This window comes from Motacilla alba, chromosome 1A (assembly GCF_015832195.1).
Source record: "Motacilla alba alba isolate MOTALB_02 chromosome 1A, Motacilla_alba_V1.0_pri, whole genome shotgun sequence".
NCBI classification, from domain to species: domain Eukaryota; kingdom Metazoa; phylum Chordata; class Aves; order Passeriformes; family Motacillidae; genus Motacilla; species Motacilla alba.
Genome location: NC_052031.1, coordinates 67,609,503 through 67,633,464, shown reverse-complemented (window position 1 = coordinate 67,633,464; position 23,962 = coordinate 67,609,503). Strand labels below are relative to the sequence as shown.

Sequence of the window (23,962 nt, the reverse complement as noted above, 5' to 3'; positions counted from 1 at the left end):
GGAGTATTTGGGATCCCTGGCTGATCCCTGCATGGATGCTGGGGCTGATCTTAGTGACAGCAGAGAGTGAAGGGACCAGGAGAGGAGGAGAAGCTGGCAGGTGTCTGGCTGGGACAGTCGGGGAGGGCAGCCTGAGCACCCTGCTTTCAGTCCATTGTGCCAGCTAATGAAATTTAACATATTATTGACCAGACTCTACTGCCTCTGCCTCAAATACAATCTTTGTGACCGCTGTGGGTTGTTTTCAGTAGTTCTTAACTCGCAAGACATTTCTTTTTGTTTTAATATTTAAAATGATTCAATTTTTGGACTAAATTAAACCAAATGGACTTTGTTCTCCCCTGGAAGCTGTTTATGTAACATCTGTTTTAAGCAGTTTAAAACTCCTAAATTTAAAGTCGTTTAAAACTCCAGCCCGTTGAACTGTATGAAATAAAATACTGAAATTAAAGTATTTGTTTACTGATTTTTTTTTTTTTAAATAAATCCATCCCCCCTCCACCTGACTTGCTTCCCAGGCTCGAGGGCAGCCGCCCGCATTGATGCCCGCCCCATTCCCAGAGCTGGCACAGACTGGGCAGGACCATTCCGAGGTACAAGTTGCTGCTTTCTCAGATGTAAAAGCATTAGCGAGCAGAGTTCGCAGTGTCGCCGGCATTAAAGGCTCCGCAGCAGATTAGGATTAGCTAGCCAAGCTCGTGTGTATTCCCGGGACAGCGAGCAGGGGCTCGGAGCCTCCCTGCGCCAGGAACGCGCCCGTGCGCTTCTCCCTGGGCGTTGGAAAGCTGCAGGAGCGCGCCCGGGAACGCGGCACGGCCGCACTCACCAACCCCCGGAGATGCCCTCGCTGTCAGGCACTGAGGGGTTAAAGATCTGGGGGTTTCCCCGAGTGACCCCGCTTTTTTTGGCAGCCCGCTTCCCGTGTCCCACTTTCTCATAACCTCGGCTGCCTCCTCCTCCTTATATATTCATGAAGCTGTGCAGCTGGGGTGAAATAAAAGCCGGGCGAGCCGGGACGGCCGCACAGGAAGAGGAACTCCGTGTGCCCGCTCGGGACGGAGCCTGCTCTTTATCTTTCCCTTTATCTCTCCCCGCGCTCGGACAGCGCTGGCGCAGGAGGCAGCGCCGCTCCCCGCTCAGCTCTGGATGCCGGGAGGAGGAGGAGAGCTAACAGTAACAGAGTCAGTCTCTGCACGGGTAAGATAACACTTTCTGCGGGATGTTTCCTTTTCTAAGCTCAGATCCAGGCCTGCTGTGGGGCTGCAGCCACCACTGCTCTGTTTGCTCCCCAGCACACCTTCAACCCCCGGGACCCACTCAAGGGGCTGGGGATGTTTTCCTGGACCTACAGGTGGAGGAGAGGCTGGAAGGAGAAGATAGGCCCTGCTTGTGCACCTTTCTATGTAATTCACATAGGCTTATTTGAAAAATATTGAGCTCTTCTCCAGCCTGTTTTGCTCTGCAGAGATTGGCATGGAGGGTCACTAAAGCCTGGTGTTGAAGGATTAAATTGCAGTTGTGCTTTTTAGGGGGGAGGGAGAGTGCTCAGAGTTCACAAGTGCCTGCCTCCTGTCATCTCTTACTACTCCCGTGGTCTCACTTCCATCCCCTTTCCTCTGGGATTGCAAGGAAAGGACACACCTCTGTTACTGCAGAGAAAGCCTTGGGGCATCCAGCCTGTAAATTAACCCTTGGGATAGCTGGAATATACTAAAAGGGTGCAACAGGAGTTTCTCTCAACTGGAGGGAATGGGGATCTGATCAGCTTGAGCCAAGCCCCTTAGCTGGACATCATCAGCACAGCCAGCACCTTGGCAGCAGCAGCCCTTACTCAGTGAGAGCTCCATCCCAGCTTGAAGCAGCATCCTGACCCCACCAATCCCCCATTCCAGAGCTGGCCCTTTGCCCTACTATGCTGCCAGTCTGATCCAAGGAGCAACATCTCTTCACCCTACCCAGCCTTGCTGTGTGTAGTCAGCAGCCATAGGGAGTGTGCTGCTCCATTAGCCCTACACTCAGGGGACACTGGTCCCAGGCGTCCCTGCCAGTTCTGAGCATCCCATTAACCCCCTGCCTCTGCATGACGGGCCAACAACTTCCCATCCCACTGCCAAGGGGCTCCCTTCTGCCCTCTGCTAATGCCTCAGTCTTTTCTCCCTGTCCAGGTGCAGCTCTAAGATGAAAGCTCCATCTGGGCAAGGCATCAGGCTGGCATACCTCCTCCTGAGCCTGGCTGCTCCCTGCCTTCCCAGCCCTCTCTGGAAGGACAGGGACTCCCTGATGCAGGAGGAGAAAGCCCATCAGACAGGTGGCAACTTGGTGCTGAGTAGGCAGGAGCAGCAGCTCAGTACAAAGCTCGTAAACCTCAAGAAGAAGGAAGTGGAAGCAGCCATAACTACAGGACAGTTTCCTCCAAGCATGCACTTCTTCAGGGCAAAAAGCCTCATTGACCAGAGCAAGGTGTTCAGCATCTTAAAGCGCATGCCTAAAGGTAGGCTTGGCTTAAGGAGTCTCATCTTACTCATCCTTTCTCATCTTTTGCTTTCTGAGCTGGGACAAAACACAGGATGTGGGAGACAAGCTTCTGAGAGCTGTAAATTGTGCTCATTGGGTTTCAGGAAAAGCCCTGAGGAGAGGAAGAGGGGGATGGATTGGGTGAATACACATTTCCAGCAATTGTGGCAGTTGGTTTAACTTACAATATGGATCCTTAAGTCTTTCAAGAGTGGAGAAGAGGCAGGGGAAGCAAAGACAACAAGAAATAACAGACATCCCCATTTACTCAGCATGTTCCAGCCAGGGCCTCTCTTTTTCCCCCAGACACATTCCATGAACAGGCTACCAACCTTATTCTGTATCTCAGGCAAAAGTGTGGCATCCCCCAAAAAGGGTTTCTGCAGGTGGTAGCAGACCTGGAAGTGTGCTGGAAAGTCTGGGGGCACTAGAGGAGGAAGGGGCTACCTCTAACACTGAAATCTTTATGTTCTTTGCTTGTTGTGTACAAGTCAAAGCCTGTCACTTCCAGCACTTAAAGTGAGCTTATAAAAGGGAGAGAGAGCAACACTTCACAGGGACAGGTAGTGACAGGACCAGGGGGATCAGTATTGAATTAGAAGAGGAGAGATTTAGATTAGATATTAGTAAGTCTACTCAGAGGATGGTGAGGCACTGGAACAGGTTGCCCAGAGAAGTTGTGGCTGCCCCATCCCTGGAAGTGTTCACAGCCAGATTGGATGTGGCCCTGAGCAATCTTCCCACCTTCTCCCTCCCAGTCTCCGCTGTGGGATGCAGATCCCAGTCTTGCAGCATCCCAATCCATTAACATAAACAATTAGTGTGTCAGAAATGTCATTATCCTTTCATGGCTGAATTGAACAGTTAGAAACTCAGAAGTACTCCCCTCTTCACCTCCAGTGTCATTGATACCAAGTGGGAGTCAAAACAAATAATTAACACTTTTCAATCCTGGCAATGTTTAAATGGGCTCTCGGAATCTTTGCAAGGGCTGTAAGCTTTTAGGGCCAAGATCACATCCTTGTAGCTGTTTGAGTAGGATTTGTTCAGAGCCCCTGGGAGTTGCTGTTGTTTCAGGCACTGCTGTAATGTCTGTTGCTGCTCTCGTAGGGAGGAAGGTGACATTGCCAGGCAGAGGAGGGTCAGAGAGCTGCAGCATGCCCAGTCTGGTGCACCCCCTCTGCTGAGAGCAGCAACCTCAGCTCCTCAGCATCTTTACAGCCAGGCCCTCTGTAGAGGGAGATCATAGACATGAGTCTATATTAGATTAGTCCACTGTAAATTATAGTCTGGAACTTAATCTAATGTCAAATACATACCAATCTTGTTCTTGCTATTCATGTTCTCCCTTTACCCTTGAGGGCATCAAAGCTATTTTGACTAAGAGGTCTCCCCTAGACCAATAAAATACATATCTAAGGCTTCAGCTCTCACAGTGTCTTCCCTTTACAAAGGTGAGGCTTAGTTCAAGCACCAATAACACCAGGAGTCTTTGGAAAAGGAGAGATTTCAGCAACATGAAATGATAAGGAAGGTGAGCATACAGAGGATGCTTCCTGTGCCAGGAAGACTGGCAGCTGCCAACATCCTGCACAATAACAGAGCGCCCCAGAGGCCCTCTGTGCTGGCCAGCAGCAGATGTACAATGTAAGCAAGCATGCTTTTGATAAGGCACAGAAGTAAACCGAACTTCTGCATCTGAGTGCAATTCCCCAGAGTAATGTGGTCTGGGATTTTGGTGTATGCCAGAGCTCCAGAGAGCTGAAAGAAGAGATATGGACTAGACACAAAAATTGAAGCTGGGATCCAAACATCTCAGATACAGAGCTTTGCTTCAGGTGTGCTTTAGCCAGCATGCCTTGTGATCTGCTGCCTCCTATGCAAGTTTCTCTTTAAAACAGTGGGGCCTGAGCCAGCTCACAGCAAACTCTGCCTGAAAGACCTTTAATAACTCGGAGCATTTTCCATCCCAGTGGAGCAGCAGAGCTCCCTATTGATTTCCCCCTCCCTGTGCTCCCAGGGAGCTGTCACGCTCTGCCTGCCCAGTGTCTGATGAGGAGGGGGCCACATCCTCCAGCCTGGGGGAGGCAGAGCAGCCGTGCAGTCCTTGCTGGGAGAATTCACTGACAGCCTTCTATGAGCATTTCCAGACACCCTGGATGGGCAAGCACACTGCTACCCCATCAAACCCGGGCAAGCACACTGCTACCCCATCAAACCCGGGCAAGCACACTGCTACCCCATCAAACCTCCTCCCCAGCTGCCTGGGCTCATCAGGACATCCTTGTCCCCCACCAGGTGCTGTGCTCCACCTGCACGACTTCGCCATGCTGAGCGTGGGCTGGCTGGTGTTCAATGCCTCCTACCTGCCCGACTGCTACATCTGCTTCACCCCCGTGGGCTCCGTGCGCTTCCACTTCTCCCGGCCGGGCCCGCCGCGCCCGCCACCGGCCCCCTGCTCCCCGTGGCTGCTGCTGGACACCTACCGGCGACAGCTGAGCGACGTGGCCGAGTTTGACAGAGGGTGAGTGGAGAGGGGTGGCCTGGTGGTGCTCCGTTGTGGTCCAGCTTTCCCGTTTGCTCGCTGTTCTGCGAGTCAGGAATTCCGTCTAAGGCTGTGTGTGAAAAAGCAAATAACAATGTAAGAGTTTGAAGGCTGCTGCATAGAGTACAGCAGAGTCAGGGACCATAAAAACTGATTTTTTCTGTGCACAAAATGCTGAGGACAGCAGCTGAAGTAGATTGATGAGACCTGGCCCCAGCTCTCCTCGGCACTCAGGCTGAAGGGGCTCTCAGTGTGGGACAGGGCTGCATGGTGCCTCATCCTGTGAGGTATCCAAAAACAGGATGAGGAAGCCAGGCAGATGATGAACAGGCTCTCCCCAACAGCAGAAAAGTCCTTTGCAAAGTCATTGTATTGATTTGGAGCAAGAAGTTGGGCAAACTATTTATGTTAATTACTGCACTAGCAAAACCCCTCAAACGTCCCAAAATGAAACCCCACTGTCCCTCCAAACACCAAACTTGTTTTCTGCCTTTGAAACCCCACTGACACCCACCACCTGGAAGCATGAGGCACTCATTCCCAAAGGGCACCAGGAGCTGTGGCTCACCCTCCTGGGCACTGGCTGAGCCAAGGAACCCCACAGACAGGACCCCTGCCTGGTTTGGGGGCTCCTTCCCCTCGAACACCCTCCTGCTAGCAGAGCTTCTGCCCTTACAGGCGAGGCTCCTGCAGCTGTCCAGCTGCTCACAGCTCAGCTGGCTGCCCAGAGCATCACTCACCCTCCTGCAGGAGCTCCTCTCCCTGCAGGCAGCTCCTGCCTTCACTGCTGGCAGCCTTTTATCAGGCCTGGGCTGGTCTGAACCACCTGGCATTTAATCACTTACAGGTGGCTGGGGAGAGCCTGGCTCCCCCTCTAGCCAGTGGTGATGGGAACACAGAGTCCTATCTCCCCATCCAGGGGCCATTGATCCCGGGACAAAGCCCTGCTGAAAAGGCCAAGAGGAAGCATGCAGCTCTGCCGTGGTGTGTGGGGGGCTGGAGAGAGTGCGCTAAATAATGCATGAAGTCAGACACTGAGCGATGAGGACAAAGGAAAATATTGAGTAGCCATCCATTCAGAGGGCACCGCTGTCCGTGGCGCTCCGGGGGCTGGGGTCCTGCAGAAAAAAAACGTGTGGGGTGTCGTGTAATGACAGACAGTATTGCCATGCCAACACACAAGGAGAGGGCTGGAGTGAGGCAGTGCAGATGATAATTCCAGCATTTCCCAAGTGAAACTTGGTGGGTTTTGCTGCAGTGCTCTTCAGTGAGGTTGTGTGCTCTTAAATAGAGGCCTTTTAACTCTCAGTGAGCTGGTGTCCCCTCCACGTGGAAGCTGTCTGGGCTCTGTACCCTGCAGATCTGGGAAGGAGGGCAGGTTGGGAAGCTGAGGAGCTTCCAGACTTGTGGCATGGTACTGCCTTTCCTCCCCAAAAACAGCAATGGGCAGGGCAGAGGGGTCTGAGTCGCCAGGGCATCCACCATCCCTCTCTTATGGAAGTCCAGAAGGGAAGGAGAAAGTGATGCCAGACCCTGGGCTCTTGATCTTTTATATCCCGAGGTTCAACTGCCTTGACGTGTGATGGACAAAACAAGATCCAGTGAGAAGTCACTGATCTGTGTCTCCCAGAGAGAAAACTGGTTCCCCATTAGCTCCCTTCCATTTGTGCTGGGAGTGATGAGGAAGGAAAGATGACAGCACCAGCTCCCTTCAACCACACCAGGAGACCCATAAATAGCGTGCAAGAGATTGGATTTTGAAACAGCTTCACTTCCTTAAAGCCCAAGCAATTGCACTGGGCGTTTAGAAGTGTCTCAGGAGCAACCCTTCACTGCACTTGTGTTTAGTTGTGTTTCCATGGCATGATGCCACTTTCTGGCAGAGGCTGAAGGGCAGGGCATCCTGTACCCCCTGTACACCTGGGTGACTGGGGCTGTGCCTTGTGTGGTTCCCTCTGTTCCTGTGTGGAAACACTTGTTTTCAGAAGCAGTACTGCCACATTCCTCTCCTTTTGTACTTGTCTGACAGTGTTTAGTGGCCACAAGTCAGAGCAGGACTTCAGAGTGGCAGGCACTGCACAGGGACACAAGACAGAGCCTCGCTGCAAGGGTCTCCCCAAATGTGGAGGGGAAACCGAGGCCGAGGCCAATGAAGTGATTTTCCTCAGCAAACATGTGCCTGAGCCAAGAACAAACTTGGATCTCTGGCATTCTGGGTGCTCAGTTATCTTATTTGAGTATGTTGTCCTTCATTTCTTGCCCTTCCGTGCTCATCACCACAAAATCACAGAGCAGTCATTAGGCATAATGTGCAAACACACCAACAACAGCCACACTTGAGGCCCTTCCCCTCCTATTCTCATCTAATCCCTGGGCACTAGTCTGGGGGTTAGGAATGTTTTTGGCCGTCTGGAAATAGGTCTCTAGCCAGGAATAGGCCCCAATCTGTTCTGCTTCTCAGTTTCTGGAACCTCTCCCAGTCTCTTGAACATGTGCATCCCAGGCTACCTCTCTCCTGCACTCCTCTTTGCCCTTGAGCACTGACAAGCTGAGAGAAAGCAGATGTCAGAGGAAAGAACGGATGGATAGTTGGGTGGTTTCAAGGAAGTGTCAAGGGAATATGGCAGCAGGGAAGGGCTCTCATGCAAGGCAGGGTGGATCAGCAAATGTGAAGGAACAATGGAAATGTTTCGGAGAAGCTGCACCTCTTTCACCTTACAGCGTTTCCGACCAGGAACGGGTGGAAGAAAGGGGAATCTGCAAGATTTTTTTTGCTGTTTGCATTTTTAGGTGTGTGCTTTGGAAGTGACTCCTTTTGTTTGTTTCCCTCAAGAGAAGGTCTAATCATTCCTATTCAAAGCACACATCTCGTGGGCCAAGACCCTGGAGTATTGTGTTACTGGTGAGAGTCCAAAAAGATGCTCTTAGGAGAGCCAGGAGACCACGGGCCAAGGGACAGAGAAAGGAAGGGGATTTCGCTTTCATACTTAAAAGGAAAAACAATCCTCACTTATATTCTTCACAATCAATTACGATACAGGAGAATGTCATTCTTTCCCTCAAGAGGCAACATAATGGCTGCCACCTCCAAAGCGAGAGCGTGCCCCCAGATATTTAGGGAAGCAGCACTGACATTCCAGATATTTGTAAAATACCACTGCACACCCCCCACCAGCAGCACAAGGACTGAGGCCGTGCCCAGCAGAGCTCTCTATCACCAGGATGAAGTCATCTGTGAGGGAGCTGACACCACGGCCAAGGCTTCAGGGACAACTCCCCTGGGCACTGGCGGCTGCCCCGGCCGCCATCACCTTCCCCTCTGTGTCTTCTGACTGCCTTATCTCACAGAAAAATAGGGCAGTGTGTGCAGTAAGAGGAAGAAAAAAAGAAATAAAAATCCACTGCAGAAACAAAGCACTCCACTCCCTCCACAAGTCTCCCCTTGGGGAGAAGAAGAGGGGATGAGAGAGAGCGAGAGAAAGCGAATGAACCACATGTGACAGATGTTAGTCACACTATTTAATGCACCACTGGAAGACATTTAGATACTACGGTGAGGAGAGGGGCATAATTACCCATCGAGAACAGAAAAAGGAGCAGGAAAAAGAATCCCTTTAAAAACAAACAACAAAACCTTTCACTTCTGTATTATATAGCACAGGAAAGGAAAATAGGGGAAAAAAAACCCAGGAAAAGAGAAAGCAAACCCACAGTTGAAAATAAATAATCCTTGGCCGGTCATTTTAGCTGTGCCCCTTTGGGCATATGCATTGCAATAGCATTGTTCAGTGCATATATGACATGACATGGAAGGCTATTTGTAGTCTGCACCTGATCACTGGCAAAGGCCCATTCCAGAGAAGAAGCAAAAAAATAATGTTTTTATGAAGCTTCGCTTCATCTGCATGAGCTTCTGATGGCAAAAGCCCCCGAACCCTGAGGAGATTATCTGGTTATCAAGGATGGATCACTATTATGCAATAAATCTTCAACAGTTGTAAGGATCAATAATCAGTCTCAAAGGGAAGGGGATTATAAAGAGAAGTACAATTTGATTTATGTGCTTTTAGGAGCAGGGTGGTGTGGGGATTTACTGCTGTTTCTAGCCCAAGAGCACAGGCTAAGTAAACAAGCAGGAGTTTGTACAGCCCGGTTTAGAGCAGGGAGCCCTGCGTGTGCTCCTCGCTGGAGGAGCCGAGTTCTCACAGGACAAGGGGAGAAAGTGGTGGGAGCCCGGCTAACCACCCATCCTTATCTGAAAGGGAGCTGCCTGCAGCGGCGAGAACGGGCTTGCACGGCCTTTTGATCCACGGGGAGGTTTTTCCCGGAGCGCTCGCAGCGCCGCTGGGAACAGCCCCGCTCGGCTCCCGGCTGCGGGCAGGTGCCGAGCTGGAGGGGAGCTGCCCTTCGGCCACGAGGGAAGGGGAAAATGCTCCTTCCCCCAGCTCTTCCCACACGAAACCTCCCTGATGAGCAGCAGCACAGCCTCTCTGCCGGCGGCTGCCCCCCTCCGCAGCTCGGGCAGCTGGATCGGGATGCTCCTGGCTCCTGCATTCCTGGTTTCTAGGGTGATGCCCGGCTGTCTGCTCGCTGCCCGCCCCTGTCACTCTAGGACACGACACAGAAAGACGCCGATACTGGATTTTCTAAGGCAAAAAAAGAGAGGGAAGTTTAATTCTGATTCTGACATTTGTAGATTTCTAAAAGTGACAGTGGATTGGAGGGTGAAAGTGCCACCTCCCCAGTGACACTGGACAAACCAACAGTCCATCAAATTTCTCCTCCTCCATAAAAAAATGCAAAACAAGAAGTTATTTACATAAAGCGTGTGAGAAAGTTCATTACAAGAATGTAAACATCAGAAGGCTTAGAAGAACTTAAAAAATCAGGGTGACGTGCCCCTTCCGTGGTCCAGCTCGGTCTTCTCTGGCTGCATGGATTACTGAACAGTAGCTGGGGTTGCCCAGTGTCCTTCGATAATGCCACCAAAGCCCCTATTGTAATGCATGGGAGGGCAGAGCCCAAGTTGCTGTGGAAACCTTAACTCTGAATTTTCCAGACTGCTGAGCATTTAAAGTCTCATCCTTAACAGTAGTAGCATCTCTTTTATGTACAGGTTTGCTTCTAAAATTGTTGCTGGCAAAGAAATTAACAGAGTGGGGAAGAAATGAAACTGCAGGCCCTGGAAGAGAATCCTCAGAGAGTGAAACAGCAGGCGAATCCTGGGGAAACGGGCTCTGTTTTATGGGCAGGATGGAGGGATTCAAAAGGCATATCTGCCCAGGATGTCTTAGTTCATGAATTGGGACCAGATCACATTTTACATCTGTAGGGGGGCTGTGGGGGTTTAATTCCATCCACAGAAGTGTCCTGGATGAAGATAATAAGATCACAAATCAAAGCCACACCTCCAATATAACAGAGCAGAGCACTGCACGAGGATGGGGGCCAAGACATCAAACAGGAAACATTATTAAAGATCAGTAGCTGTTACTCAGGGGAAACAATATACCCAGATGAAAGCTGAAGCATGGCTGAAGGTATTTCTGTCTGAACCTGCTTAGGCCCTGACTAAGCCCCTGACGAGATAAGCACTGGGCCAGCAAGAAAACATCTGCAGGTTTCTGTGATGGCTTCCATTTGTCCACCCAGGAATGAAGATAAGCACCCCTGCATTGCCATTTAGACTTCGCCCACTGGTAGGAGAAATTTATTATGAGCTACTCTTCAGGTGGAAGAAGGAGGGCTGTTGCCAGAGGCAGGGCTTCAGGTGGGATGAAGGCTATCAGCTTGCCAGAGGATGGTGGTGTGGCACAAATGCTCACCCTGTCCTAAATGCAAGCTGTCACCCACAATTGGATATTGCAATTTACTGGCTCCCTTAAAGTCTGCTTGATAAAACTACCCACTCTCTCTCTGGATTTCTGAAAGAGGTTTATATGCCAGCTGAGTGGATGGAGGAAATAAATACATTTCCATCACAGTAAGGAAAAGCCAGGACTGAGATTCTTATCAGCTATTTCCCTGAAGTAGCTATCAGCAAGGCAGGTTTGTTCTCAGTGGCTGGGAAAAATGATTTCTGATTCAGAACTGTCTTCCCTTTGCTTTTTTTTTGGGTGGCATATTTTGACAATACAAAGGTACCGGGACAACTTATGGGCTCAGCAAGCAGGCTGGTGCTGGCCCAGTACATGGCATGTCCTGTAAACTCAGTCTGCCTTTCAGGTACTGAACAAAAGGCCAAGTGTTGTGACATCTTATGTGCATTGAAGATTCTTGGGAAAACATATTGTCTGCAGGAGTAAAATGCATGCCTGCTTTCAGATTAGGAATACCCTGGGTAGCAGAGTAAGATTGATATAAAAGATTTTCAGGTTAGGAATACCCTGGGTAGCAGAGTAAGATTGATATAAAAGATTTTCAGGTTAGGGATACCCTGAATAGCAGAGTATAATTGATATCAAAGCACTGTACTTGCTTTTGTAACTCTGTCCCTTGAAAAAGGGACGGGGCAGGTTTTAAGCACCTACTCCTACCCTGCTTACAGCTCAACATGTATCATACAAATTCTGTGCCAGCCATTAGAGGAGTAAATACAGGTGGCAGAAAAATGACCTGCATGCTTCCTCGTTGCAGCAGTCACTGCTGTACTGCAGTGCCAACAGGCTCTGTTTGCTCTCCTCATTCCTTCTCTTCTTCCTTTTCTATAGCTTGCTGAGAAACCTGACCCTGGTGACAGATGCCCCTGAGCTGGCCTACCCTTCTCAGACTTTCATTTGGAAAAGATTTGAAGAAGTCTTTCTCATTGCCTCTGGACTTATCTGCTATGCACCTGTGTTCAAGGCCTATTTCTACCAGGGGCTGCTGGAGCTCTATGAAGATAACATACAGTATGTTGAGATAAGAGCTATCCTGCCTGCGGTACGTGGGGTTTGGCTTCTCTAGTAGTCTTTTAAATCCTTATTTCTCCATAGCTTTTCTCAAGCCCTATCTTGAATTTAGTTTTTGGATGTTTGCATACCTCCTCTTCTAAGGATGCTGGAAAACCTTGATCATATTCAAACATCTTTCTTGGAGATTTGCATAGGCAAGGGCTTGAGAGATTCTTTTTTCTAAATGGCTAAGGGAGATACCTGCTGTGACATGGGCACAAAACTACCTTGTACAGTCAGACTGGGATCTGGGTCAAAATCTTGCTCATTGGGAAGAGATAGCTCAGTTTTGTCTGCACCAGAATCACCTGTTCTGTGGCAGCTACTCTGCACAAATTTCCTGTCTTGGATAGAGATTTATTCTGGAATAGTTATGTTATTTTAAATCCTCAGCTTATTTCAGAATGATTACTCTGAATAGGTGAGTCAATCAATTGGCAAAACACAACTTCCCACAATTTGCAGACAACCTAAAATTTTTGGCTGTGTGTATGAAGTATAAACTGCTCCTTTCATTGCTATTAACACCAAAATCTGGTAATGGGTCAGCCTTTCACCCAGAGCTGGTCTGGTTGTCCTCCAAGCCCACTCTGCCCTAATGCCCCCCTAAGCACCAGCAGACCGCACCACCCTAAGTGTTCCCACTTTCCCAGTGACAGTATTGTCACGGCAGACACACCTTTCCCACGCAATTCTCCAGCCCAGCTCCATGCAGGACTCTGTGGGGTTGGGAGTTCTGTCAGTCTGTCATGCCTGAGAGGAGAAGGATGTATTGCAAAAGGGAGAAAAACCAAAGAATGACATGGAGAAGTCCACAAAGTTTACATGAGTCTTACTTTGCTGCGGGTTGCCATAAGCGCTGAATTAAGCCACCACCTGTCTTTGGAGTACCTGGAAAGAGAAAATAACAGCAATGTCAAAATGCCTGTGCTGTGAGGCAGCCTGAGCGCTGGCGTCCCCCCAGGCCACACAGGTTTCCAGGCCAAGAGTATCTGCCATGATACAAGTGCGTGGGCCTGCCTGGAAAATACCCTGTCTTTACCATCAGCCCTTAGACACGGTTGTAAGTCCTTTTGAAGAGAGGCTTGGCAGGGAAGATTTGCTTCCCATCCAGCTCCTGATGCTGGCGGCAGACGTGGGAGCCTGCAGAGCCCTGGGGCTCGCCCGCAGCCGGCAGCTGTGAGCTGTGAGCCCCAGTGCAGTGAGCCCCAGAGCTGTGAGCCCCAGTGCAGTGAGCCCCAGTGCAGTGTGCCCAAGTGCAGTGAGCCCTAGTGCTGTGCGCCCCAGTGCTGTGAGCCCCAGAGCTGTGAGCCCAAATGCAGTGAGCCCCAGTGCTGTGAGCTCGAGCTGTGAGCCCCAGTGCTGTGAGCCCCAGAGCTGTGAGCTCGAGCTGTGAGCCCCAGTGCTGTGAGCCCCAGAGCTGTGAGCCCCAGAGCTGTGAGCTCAAGCTGTGAGCCCCAGTGCTGTGAGCCCCAGAGCTGTGAGCCCCAGAGCTGTGAGCTCCAGTGCTGTGAGCCCCAGTGCTGTGAGCCCCAGAGCTGTGAGCCCCAATTCTGTGAGCCCCAGTGCTGTGAGCTCCAGTGCAGTGAGCCCCAGTGCTGTGAGCCCCAGAGCTGTGAGCTCAAGCTGTGAGCCCCAGAGCTGTGAGCCCCAGTGCTGTGAGCCCCAGAGCTGTGAGCCCCAGTGCTGTGAGCTCCAGTGCAGTGAGCCCCAGTGCTGTGAGCCCCAGAGCTGTGAGCTCAAGCTGTGAGCCCCAGAGCTGTGAGCCCCAGTGCTGTGAGCCCAAATGCAGTGAGCCCCAGTGCTTTGAGCCCCAGAGCTGTGAGCTGCAGGCAGGCTCCCTGCAGCCCGGGTACCATGGCAGGGAATGCCAGGAGCTGCAGCCATGCTGGGATGGAAGGGCAGCGTGGGCAGCGAAGGGACAGCCAGGGTGAAGCTGGGGTGAGAGGGCAGGGAAAGGCTTCATGGGGAAAGTCAAGGTGAGCAGGGTGTGACTGGAATAGCAAGATGCTCGTGTGGCTGGAGATCCTCCACAAGGCTCCGCAGCAGCGCTGAGGCTGCAAAAGCTCTCCTTGCAGCAAAGCCTGCCAGAAGCGGCCCCGAGGTAAAGTAAATGAAACTGGGATTTAGTGTGAAACAGCAAACATTGTGGAAAAGCCCCCTAAGCCCAGCTGTGTTTGCAGATTCAGCTGTGTAAAGTCTCACATTCCCATGGGCTGCAGCTGGGGAAAATTCCCTCTGAGCATCTGCAGCTGCCCCAGGGCTGCTGGTGCCTGCAAGGGGGACACCGCATTGTGACGGGGTGTGGGGCTTTGCAGGGGCATCCCTGCCAGGGACAGCACCAGAGAGGGAGTTAGGGGGTGAGGTGGAGCAGCTGAAGGCTGAGGAGAAAGTTGACGGAGAAAAGAATGGTGAGAAGGGTGAGAGGAGAACTGATGGAGTGGTTTCAGCTGCTGTCTGTGAGCTACTCCAGGCAGGGCCTTTGTGCTTTAGTATCGATTCAGGGTCTCCACCCCTGCTGAAATCAGGGCAAAGCCCTGAAAACAGCCCTGGTCATGGGGAACCTCCAGAGAAAGCTGAAGAGACAGAGCATGCCAAAAGGATTTTTTTTTCCCAGTTTGCAGCCAGAGACCTGGGAAAGCATGGCAAGACTAAATGACTGACTCAAGGTCATGAAGCAAACCTCTGGCAGAGGGGAGCAGGAGCCCAGCTCAGCTGGTAGCTTATGGAGCTCAGCCATCCTGTGCCTTGGGGCTGCCTGGGCTGACAGATTGCCACTGCAAGGCACAGAGCATGTGTGAGCTGCAGACAGCTGGACAAAACGCTGCAGTGTTGGATACAGACAGGAGTAAGAGGTCACGGTCTCCTCGGGGTTCTCAAGGGCATTTGCTTGCCACGTCTGAACACAGAGAAACTTGTATCACATAGGAGGGGGGAAACCCACTCCTTGGTTCTTGCCAGCTGGTAAAGGCTTGAAGAAATGCTCTGCACAGATTTTACCACTTTTGTTTTCCTGCCTTGTTCTCAGACCACAGCACTCTGCTTCTCCCAAGCTTTTTGTCACTTCATTTCTCCCACCTTCCAGTAAAACACCTCTTCTAACTACTGCTTGTCACGTGCTTTCCATGCTGCAGGTGTATGAACTGGATGGCACCAAGCACAATAAATCGTGGTCTGTGGCAGCCTACCAGGAAGTGACCAGGCAGTTCGTGAAGGAACACCCAGACTTTGTTGGAGCCAAGATTATATTTGCAGCACACAGGTAGAGGCTGAGCAGGGCTAAGAGCGGCCGTGCCGCGTCGGAGGTGGGCAGAGGGCTGGGAGAGGCAATGCTGGGCTGGAGTGCCAAGGTTGGTTGGCAATGTCCACATGGGTTGTTGGAGCCGGGGTGTTGACTCCTGAGACATTCCCTGGCACGTGTGAAAAGCTGAGGATGAGAATCCATATGGGTCTGCCTACGTGCGAGGCGAGCGCCAGAGGAGTGTCTGTGAGCCCTGGGAGCAGGAATGAGCCCGGGCAGGGCTGCCTGTGTGTGTGTCCAAGCCATGCCCGCTCTCCTCTGAGCCTGGATGCACTCCCCAGCCCTGCAGACACTGAAGCAGTGACAGTAGTGCCCGAGTATGGGCACTCGGTGTGTCAGAGGTCCCCCTGGGACCCAGCACACGCCGCTCCCCGCAGCCTGTGTACGGTATGTTCGTGCTGCTGCCCAGGCAGGCGGGCACAAGGCTGCCCTCCAAGGCAGCCAGATGCCATGAAGTCATGTGAGGTGATCCTCAGCAAGCAGAGCAGACCTCAGCAGCACTGACTTGCTCTGGTTTGGCACAATGCCCTCTCCAGTTCAGAACTGGCTTGCCTCTCTGGCCGGCTTGAGTATGGACACAGTCTGCAGAATGCACCAAGGAGTTTAAGTCTGATAGGGCTGGAAGAAACCTAAATGGAAAACTCTCTTGAAATGCAGTTACTGCCTCACCTCACAACAAAACAGCCAGGAGGAAAGAAAAAAATAATTATACGTTTTCTCTCCACACTGTTGTGTTCTCTTCCCTCTTGGTAAATGGGAAATGCAATGAGTTAGACAAGCATGCCTCAACTCAAGTGGCAGCAGGGTCTAGCCAGGCATTTCTTGGTCATTCATGGGTTTCATTTCATAATATCAGTTCTCTACTGCTGTTCCTCTAGAGACCTGAAGCTGGTTGTCAGATTCAAGAGCAGCTTGCATTTTGGAAATACCCCTGGGGACCCCACTTCACAACTCAAACCCTGAGAAGGCAGGCCCGTGGGAGTCAGCTTCTGCAGCGCTTTCTCTTTCTTGCTCTCTAGGATGCTGAATGTCTCCCAGATTAAAGAAGCCATCGTCACTGCCATGGCACTCAGAGCCCGCTTCCCAGACACCCTGTCAGGCTTCGACCTGGTAACTGTATTTCTTCTGGGGCTTCACATTAACCCCTGCTGATATAACCCCTAGCATATGTTGTATACCAGAGCCAGAACCTCTGCTGCTGTACTGAAATCAGTGTTAATGAATTGCAAATCCTCCAGCTAAGGATTTTGTTGAGGGTAATTGACAAAATCCCCTGAAAGAATCAGCTCCCTACCCCACAGCATTGTAATTTCAGCACAGCTGGCACCTCATTTATACAGAGCTGTAAGTCCCACCATCTTCCCAAGCACGCTCAAAAATACCTTTCTGCTTTCCCCCAGGTTGGTGATGAGGACAAAGGTCATTCTTTATGGGACCTGAAGGATGCCCTGACCATCCCATATTCCATGGGGGTCAACTTGCCATACTTCTTCCATGCTGGGGAGACTGGTGAGCATGAGGACTCAAGGCTTGTTACTGCTTGCAGAGGCAAGACTGAAATCTTGCAAAGAGCAGAAACAGCAAGCCTGGCTTGCTTGCTGGCTGTATCAAGAGGATGTATGTGCATACATGTGCACATAACCAGTTTCCCCTAAGCTTCTCCCCTTATCAGTTTGGGGCTGTGGCATTCCCACTGACCCCTCCCAGCTTTGGGCTGTAGGTGCCACATTGCTCAGCATCTTTGACCTGGTGTGACAAGGAGTCACGTGTAGGAGTTTCTTCCTTGGAACAGCATTCACTTCCCATCCACAACAGCAGCAGAGTCCCCCAGCCGTCATTTTACATTTGAAGGTGAAATAATGTTTGAGCCAGACTTGAGTCTTAACTGAACAGGCTCATCAAAGTAACTGATGTACCCTTCATTCCTGGGGCAGTGCATTATTATTGGCAATATATAATTCAGCCTGCACTGGTGGGATTTATCCTAACCAGGAGAGTCTGTCTAACTTGTGCCTTGTGTGTTGCATGTTGACATCAACAGAAAAAGTGTGGTTACCCTGGGCTCCCTTTATAGCCACAGGCAGGAGCAAGCACTTCTAAGCTACAATACATCTCATTCTAATGCACAGGCCACTCCCCAGTAATTGTTACTTCTCTCCATTGACAAGTAATGGAGTCCAGCATAATAAACTCAGCTGCAAGAGCAGTACTGTAAACATCTAAAGCCAGGTGAGATAAGTGGGTATCTCTATCCTGGGCAGATTTAGATCCCTGTTCCACTGAAAATGCAAGTGGAAACTCTGAGCATGAGCAACCCTCTCACCTCACAACTGGGACATCTATTAACAAAATCATCTGGCAGTTTGAGAAGCTTCATTTCCTCACAGCACTGCAATAACTCTTGTCTGTCTTCGCTCAGACTGGCAGGGCACCTCTGTAGACAATAATGTTCTGGATGCATTGCTACTGAATACCAGCAGGATTGGCCACGGACTTGCTCTCATTAAACACCCAGTAGCCAAAAATTTGTCTCTGAAGAGGGATGTTCCTGTAGAAGTCTGTCCCATCTCCAACCAGGTATGTTGTTATGTGGCTGGGTCACTGTAAAGGGGTTCACTATTGCTGTGAGGGTCAGCTGGGGGGCACCTACAAGTTTTGATACACACTTAGATGGCTTAGTTTCCTTCGCAGCACCTTAGACTGCAGTTTGCTATGCAGATGTACACTGTGAATAGATATAAGGCTTGTAGTGCCAGTCAGCAAAAAAATAATTTAACTTCCTATCCAGAGGAACTCGGGAAAGCAGTCCTTCCTAGTGGAGATGAGGCCCAGAGACACAGAGGTGCCTTAAGAGACATAATTGAAAATACTTCAAAACCAGGAGGGCCAGAGGCTGAGAAGCAGGGATTGTAACTGGAAGTCCTTGGTTTTGCAGAATTCTTAACCAGTGGGAACTCTTTTGCAGCACATTAGCGTGGTGCCATTGTCCCCTGGGTGCAGCAGAAAGGATACTTTGGGTGGAGATTTACTGGTGTGAGCCTTAAGGGAGAGAACCCTGATACCATCTCCAGACACCTCAAGCTAAGCACCACAGCAAATGTGTGACCAAAAGACTCTTCCTGAATTGCTCACAGTCAAATTGTTCTAATAAGCACAAGTTATTCACCCCACTGGACTTGATTAACGTGATTTATTTAAGAGATTAATCTCCTTGTACCGTCAGTGGAGACAAGCTGCTTCCTCCTGCAGCAGTTCAGAGCAGAAAACATTCTGAACAGTCCTCTGGAGCCTGTCCCTCCCTGACCCCTCCCTACCTGCTGTCACAGGCAGCCCTGGCAGGTGTCAGTGTGACACGGCTGCAGCAATAACCTGCTGAGGTGTTGTCTCCCACTCCTCCCCACCCAGGTCCTGCTGCTGGTAGCTGACTTGAGGAGTCACCCTGCAGCCGACCTCATGGCTGAAGGGCACCCCATTGTGATCAGCCCCGATGATCCCCCCATCTTTGGGGCAAAGGGAGTCTCTTATGACTTCTATGAGGTGTTCATGGCCATTGGAGGGATGAATGCTGACCTGAGGACCCTAAAACAGCTTGCACTCAACTCCATAAAGTAAGTTCATCACCTCTCTCACCTTGCCATAGTAATCATAAGGAGACTATCAGCTTTCCCCCCTTGCTTGCATTTGGGTTTTGGCTCCGGAGTCTCCTCTGCCACGTGAGCTGGGCTTCTGTCAATCCAAAATCTCCTCTGTGTGTCTTGTCCAAAGGCAGGACACAGGGGGCCCAGAGGCTCCTCTGCCTGTGTTCTCAAGTGCCTTTCTCTGACTCCATGCTCCAGTGGATTCCTCCTTTTCCACTCTTTGGGAACTTGCCTCCACCACCTGGTTCTGGGTTTGGTAGAAATTGTATGTCTTTGTACCACTTGTCTATTTCTGCCAAAATTTGACTTGCTGCAGTGTTTGCCATGACCCATCTGGGAAACACAGGAAAACAATTAGCATTTTGCTTGGGTGTGTTTAACCCCTTTTTCTATTAACTGGACAGTTCTGAATGCCCAAAAATAGCTTGGATGTGATGCCCAGGGTCTTCCTGCACTTTTCCCGGCTCCTGCCTGTTTTACACCATGTTACTGCGTGTGGTGCAGGCATGTCCTGCAAGGGTTAATCTCTTGCTGCCTCCTGCCTTTTCATTTCAGTGCTGCTTTTGAAATAGCTGCCCCCTTGTCTCCTGCCTGACACTGACTTCCCTCCTCCTCACAGATACAGTGCCATGCTACCGGATGAGAAAGCCAAGGCCAAAGAGCTCTGGCAGAAAAAATGGGACCAATTTGTGGCTGACCTCTCTGATAGCTTTCTAAGGGAGCTGTAGAGAGGACAAGGCTCATCTCAGAAGGCATTTGGCAAGCTAGAGTGAGCCAGACTGATTGCTAAGAGGGAGACTGCTTCTTCCATGTGACCTGAGCAGATGAATGGACGTCAAAGTCTCACCTGGCAGCAGCGACTCTGCTAAGCCAGGCTTGATGGGCTTAAAGCTAAGAAGGAGCTGCACTATCCTGTGAAACTCATGGACTGGAGGTAAAAGGGAGCACTGAGCCTTTAGAGCAACCACAAGAAGTCACCCTGTTAAAAAGAGTCAACACAATTAAAAACTGCCAATGACCAAATCCTGACATCCATATTCAGGAAAAACATGCTTTCCAATTAGAGTCAGCAGGAGATTGCCAACAGGAGGATCTCTGAATTTTGCTTTATCATTACAAAATGCAGACCTTGTCCGGAAACAGCTAAGACAAACATCCAACCATTTGGGCCACTGACCTTCAAGAGAGCAAGGACTGAAAATTACTCTTGTTATGTTTAACCGTGGGCCTGCTGCCAAAATAGCACTGCTAGGTCGAGGAACCAGTCATAGGTCTGATGTCTGCTATTTCAGGACCTTCCATGGCTGGAAACAAGCTGGTGGAACTTGCTCCCAGAACATTTAAGCCTGGTTGCACAGTGATCATAAAGCCAGAAGAGAGGTGCCTCAGTTGCCAGCAGTTTTTTTACTACAAAGTCTTTTCCTGTCGTCTGGTCAATAGGAAGACAAAACACATTTCAGGTTAAGTCAAAAACATCCTGGCTTCCCAGACCCAGCTTGATTAAAACGATCTCTCTGCACAAGGCTGTGTTAATACAGACATTTATAGGAAACACCTTTTGGTTTCAGGGAGTTCCACTACCAGCCTTTGTTGCTGCACTCATCGTGCAAACGTGGCCTTATTCAGCCTGTCAGAGAGATTTTCACCTTGGTACAGAACTGCTGTGGATATCCACACGGCTCATGTGGACCTCTGTGGTTTCCAGCTCCTTGGCAAAAAAAAAAAAAATCCTACACAAGAAATAGTCTCTTGACAAGCTGATTCCCTGTCTTAACATCATCAAAAATATCAGGAGGAGAACTGGTTGCAGGGAGACTAAAAAAAAAAATACCAAAGAAACAAACCAGATAAAAGAAATCTTAAGCAGGTTGCTAAATAAATTCAGAAAAATCCTTCAGCACACACATGCCAAGCATGCAGTCAGGATCAAAGAGCATCTTTCCCTGACTTCAGTACAATCATGCTGCTTTGCATCAGTCAAGGGAGAATTGACAAAAATTCCTAATGAAAGACATCTCCCTCCTCTGAAACACAGACTTGCAAAGGCTGTTGTTCCTAATCTGACCAGCCTGGGCCAATTTACTCTCTCTGTGCTTTCTGTTAATTGTCTCAAGCAGCTTGGCTGTAGTGTTTATTTCCACTGACCTTGGCTGGAACACCTTAGCAGGAGGCAAACACACTTCTTACAGAAGTGGAGCAAGCTGCACAGCCTGTGTGCCCTGTGTGAAATTGCCCACAGTTCACAGGCTTCAACTTCATCTCTGGTTATCCCAGAGAAAGTAAAAACCAACCAAACCAAAGACACTATGGACCCCATCACAGAACACAAATAAAATCACAGCAAACCACACGTGTGTGCAATGCAGAAGGCAGCCACACAAACGACAGAAATGAAAAAGTGAGAACCCACTCACACCCCTCACTAACTGGGGAGTGTTGTCTTACGCCCCCAGCCCTTTCCAGCCACAGCTACCTCTACTCCAGCTCTCTCTGCCCACACCCCCAGCATCTTCTTCTGAAGCATCCTGATGCTTTTTATTTTTTTTGCAGACTGACCTCTCCTGGGCCTTGATACAGATTTGGTCCTGGGAAGGAGTTTTATACTGGAGGAGTAGCCAGAGCAGAGCCACCCTCCCTCCTCCTGCATGGGTGTTGCATACAGAGCTCAGACTAAAGTCCCCAGGGTAGGCTTCTGTCATGGCCAGGTTATAAATGCTGACTTGGGAAGTGCTTTACCTGTAATGCTGCTGAGTAGAACCACTGCAAACAAGCAGAATGGCAGCTGACCAGCAACACAAAGCCCTGTCCCTCTCAGCAACCTGATCTCTCAGCTTTGCTATATGTGGATGGATGAAGATCTTTATTTGCCATGAGTTGATTCTCCCTTAAATAAGCCTCTTTGCTGCCAAGGTGAAGCTAATCATTACAGAGCCATTGTGGGAGGAGCTGAGCTCGTCAACACACAGGTTGACCCATGCCCCTTCCTTTTCCACCACAGCAGAAAGCTTTCAGCTCTTCCTGCACATGGTCTCTTGAGGTCCTGAACCACTTTTTGCTTACCTGAAGTCCTCCTTTCTCCTCATTACCTGCAGGAGTTGCAGGGCTGGATCCTCCATTTGCCAAATGCTTGCTGGAACCAGTTTACCTGTTGTGTCCACTTTGTTCTTGCTTTCCTAGGAGTAGCCTGCTGTGCACATTGGCTATTTGCCTACTTCACAGCTGTGCTGTGATGGGGCCAAGTGCCTGGAGCCACCGGTGTGTGATGCCGCTCAGGATTACAGCAGAATCAGGTTTCTGCAAAAATCACAGGGGTTTAAAATGGCACAGGTCTCATCCAGCCCTCAAAAATGTGTGGCAGAGGGAGGGCCAGCCTGCCTTGCTGCTGGGAATCTGCTCTTCCTTACAGCATGTCTTAATTGGGAGAAAGGTGCGAATTGAGAAGCCCAGGCTGCATCCTCACCTCTCTTAACTCCAGGTGTGCAAAAAAGGAGGAATTTAGGCTGGACCACAGCAGTTCTAAAAGATCAATTCATTCAGCTCCATTCAAGCTTTGGGTAAATTTGGCTTCAGGGCTTCACTGAGACTCAGCTTTTAGTAGCAAAATTCCAAGGGTTTTGCTGCCAGTCTACTCCCTTTTGCCCAGCACCTTGGCTCCCTGCTCACATTTGTTGGCAAATACATCACATATAATGCTCTCTCTTGCCTGTCTCTTTCAGAACATAGTCTATAATTAAATTTTCAAACCTGTCTTAATCGTGGGGGTTATTTTTCCTTTTTTTTTTTTTCCCTTTTATTTCCCTGTTAAAAAGAACAACGGATACCCAGATTTGATGGGGATGTCTCACATCACTCAGCCTGGAGTGATCAGGGAGCCTGAAATGCCTTCTCAGCACGCTGCAAAGGGCAGTTTGATCTGTAGAGCTGACACAGTGTTAAGCCCGAGTCACCTGGCCAAGACACTACACAGGACCCCTGTCCCCCCTTCCCCAAGCCCCACAGCAGCTGCATCCAGCTCAGGGCTGTGTTTTGATACAGAGACCACCTGACAGACAGGATTTGCTCATGCTGCCTCTCCTCCCACCACAGTTTTGTGCCATCTCTGTGCTGGTTACAGCATGGGAAAGTAAAAGAATGACTGAAGGTCATTTAACCTCCTTTTAGCATTATTTTAGGAAGAGAATAGAGGGAAGTGAGGAGAAGACTAAATGATCAGCCCATTCTTTTCAAAAGAAAGTGAATTCTTTTCAAATAATTGCCTTGTGGAGCACCAGGTGACTACAGGGTAAGAGGTGAGGCTCTTTGCCCTAAGTACTGCTGGTGGGCATGGGAAGACAGTGCCAGCTTGAGAGAGCTTCAGTATCTGAGACTGAAAGAGGAGGAGGCAGCCACAAGGATGGTGGGAGGCTGAGTAGAGCAAACATAAAGAGGCAAAAAGAGCCTGCTTCAGTCTCCATCCAGACTCAGGAGCAAGGAAGGAGAGCAGAAAATCCATGGAAGTTTCTATCGGAGTTATTTCAAGCAGCCATAGCAATACTTAAAGCCTTATGCCTGTTATCTCCCCCATCTGTCACTCCCTGTGGCCTCTTCAGGTTCAATTTGTTTAAATGGGAGGTGGATGGAGCTTTGTTTGCAGCACAAGTGTTTGCTGCAGAGCATCTTAGACTGCCTTTGGGGCAATTTAGAGGATGAAATGTTTGCCTCCTGGTCACTGCCTGCCAGAATGGCTGATCCAGCACTAGTGGTTGCTGTCAAAAATCATGCCAATAAAAACAGAGGAGCAAAGTAAGTGGTTGAAAACAGAGATAGGCCCAAGCAAGCAGCTGGATCTATCTGTCATGTGAGCCTCCATCACTGCAGTGGGACTTTGCAGGTGCCAGATGCTAAGCAAAGCCCTCTGGCCATAAAACACAGGGCTGCAGATGTGTTTTCCACCAGCTCCAAATGATCAGCCTGCTTCAGGTTTTCTTCCTACCTAAGTCTCTGAATTAGCCTCTTCACAGGTAGCAGAAGGACATTTCTTTGGTCAGAAACC

At 50.0% G+C, this 23,962-nt stretch overlaps 1 protein-coding gene and 1 long non-coding RNA gene across 4 annotated transcripts in view; one reads left to right on the top strand and one right to left on the bottom strand.

Annotated features, from left to right (window-relative positions):
- Positions 1–13,182, bottom strand: part of LOC119708047 — a 28,879-nt gene extending 15,697 nt beyond the window's left edge. Inside the window, exons 1-2 of the long non-coding RNA XR_005258946.1 lie at positions 12,828–13,182; positions 5,001–5,129 (exon numbers count right to left, since the gene is read on the bottom strand). This is a non-coding gene — a long non-coding RNA (uncharacterized LOC119708047). The remainder of the gene's footprint in view (positions 1–5,000; positions 5,130–12,827) is intronic.
- ADA2 (adenosine deaminase 2) lies at positions 585–22,683 on the top strand. Of its 3 annotated transcripts, none has more exons than XM_038153879.1 (10): positions 585–1,173; positions 2,166–2,491; positions 4,813–5,038; positions 11,770–11,980; positions 15,126–15,253; positions 16,312–16,402; positions 16,693–16,801; positions 17,712–17,869; positions 18,698–18,900; positions 19,550–22,683. In XM_038153879.1, the coding sequence occupies exons 2-10, from the start codon at positions 2,179–2,181 to the stop codon at positions 19,656–19,658; spliced, it is 1,548 nt and encodes a 515-aa protein (XP_038009807.1). In that variant the 5' UTR covers positions 585–1,173; positions 2,166–2,178; the 3' UTR covers positions 19,659–22,683. The 3 variants fall into 3 exon arrangements, with proteins under 3 accessions (XP_038009807.1, XP_038009808.1, XP_038009809.1); XM_038153880.1 differs by having other exon boundaries at positions 585–1,177; XM_038153881.1 differs by lacking the exon at positions 2,166–2,491.
- Positions 22,684–23,962: the final 1,279 nt, after the last annotated feature.

Excerpts from the sequence above, each read along its gene's own strand:
- ADA2 (XM_038153879.1), top strand. The coding sequence starts at position 2,179 with ATGAAAGCTCCATCTGGGCAAGGCATCAGGCTGGCATACCTCCTCCTG. Across the intron at positions 16,403-16,692 it reads CCCTGTCAGGCTTCGACCTG|GTTGGTGATGAGGACAAAGG; the intron begins GTAACTGTATTT and ends GCTTTCCCCCAG. Across the intron at positions 18,901-19,549 it reads CTTGCACTCAACTCCATAAA|ATACAGTGCCATGCTACCGG; the intron begins GTAAGTTCATCA and ends TCCTCCTCACAG.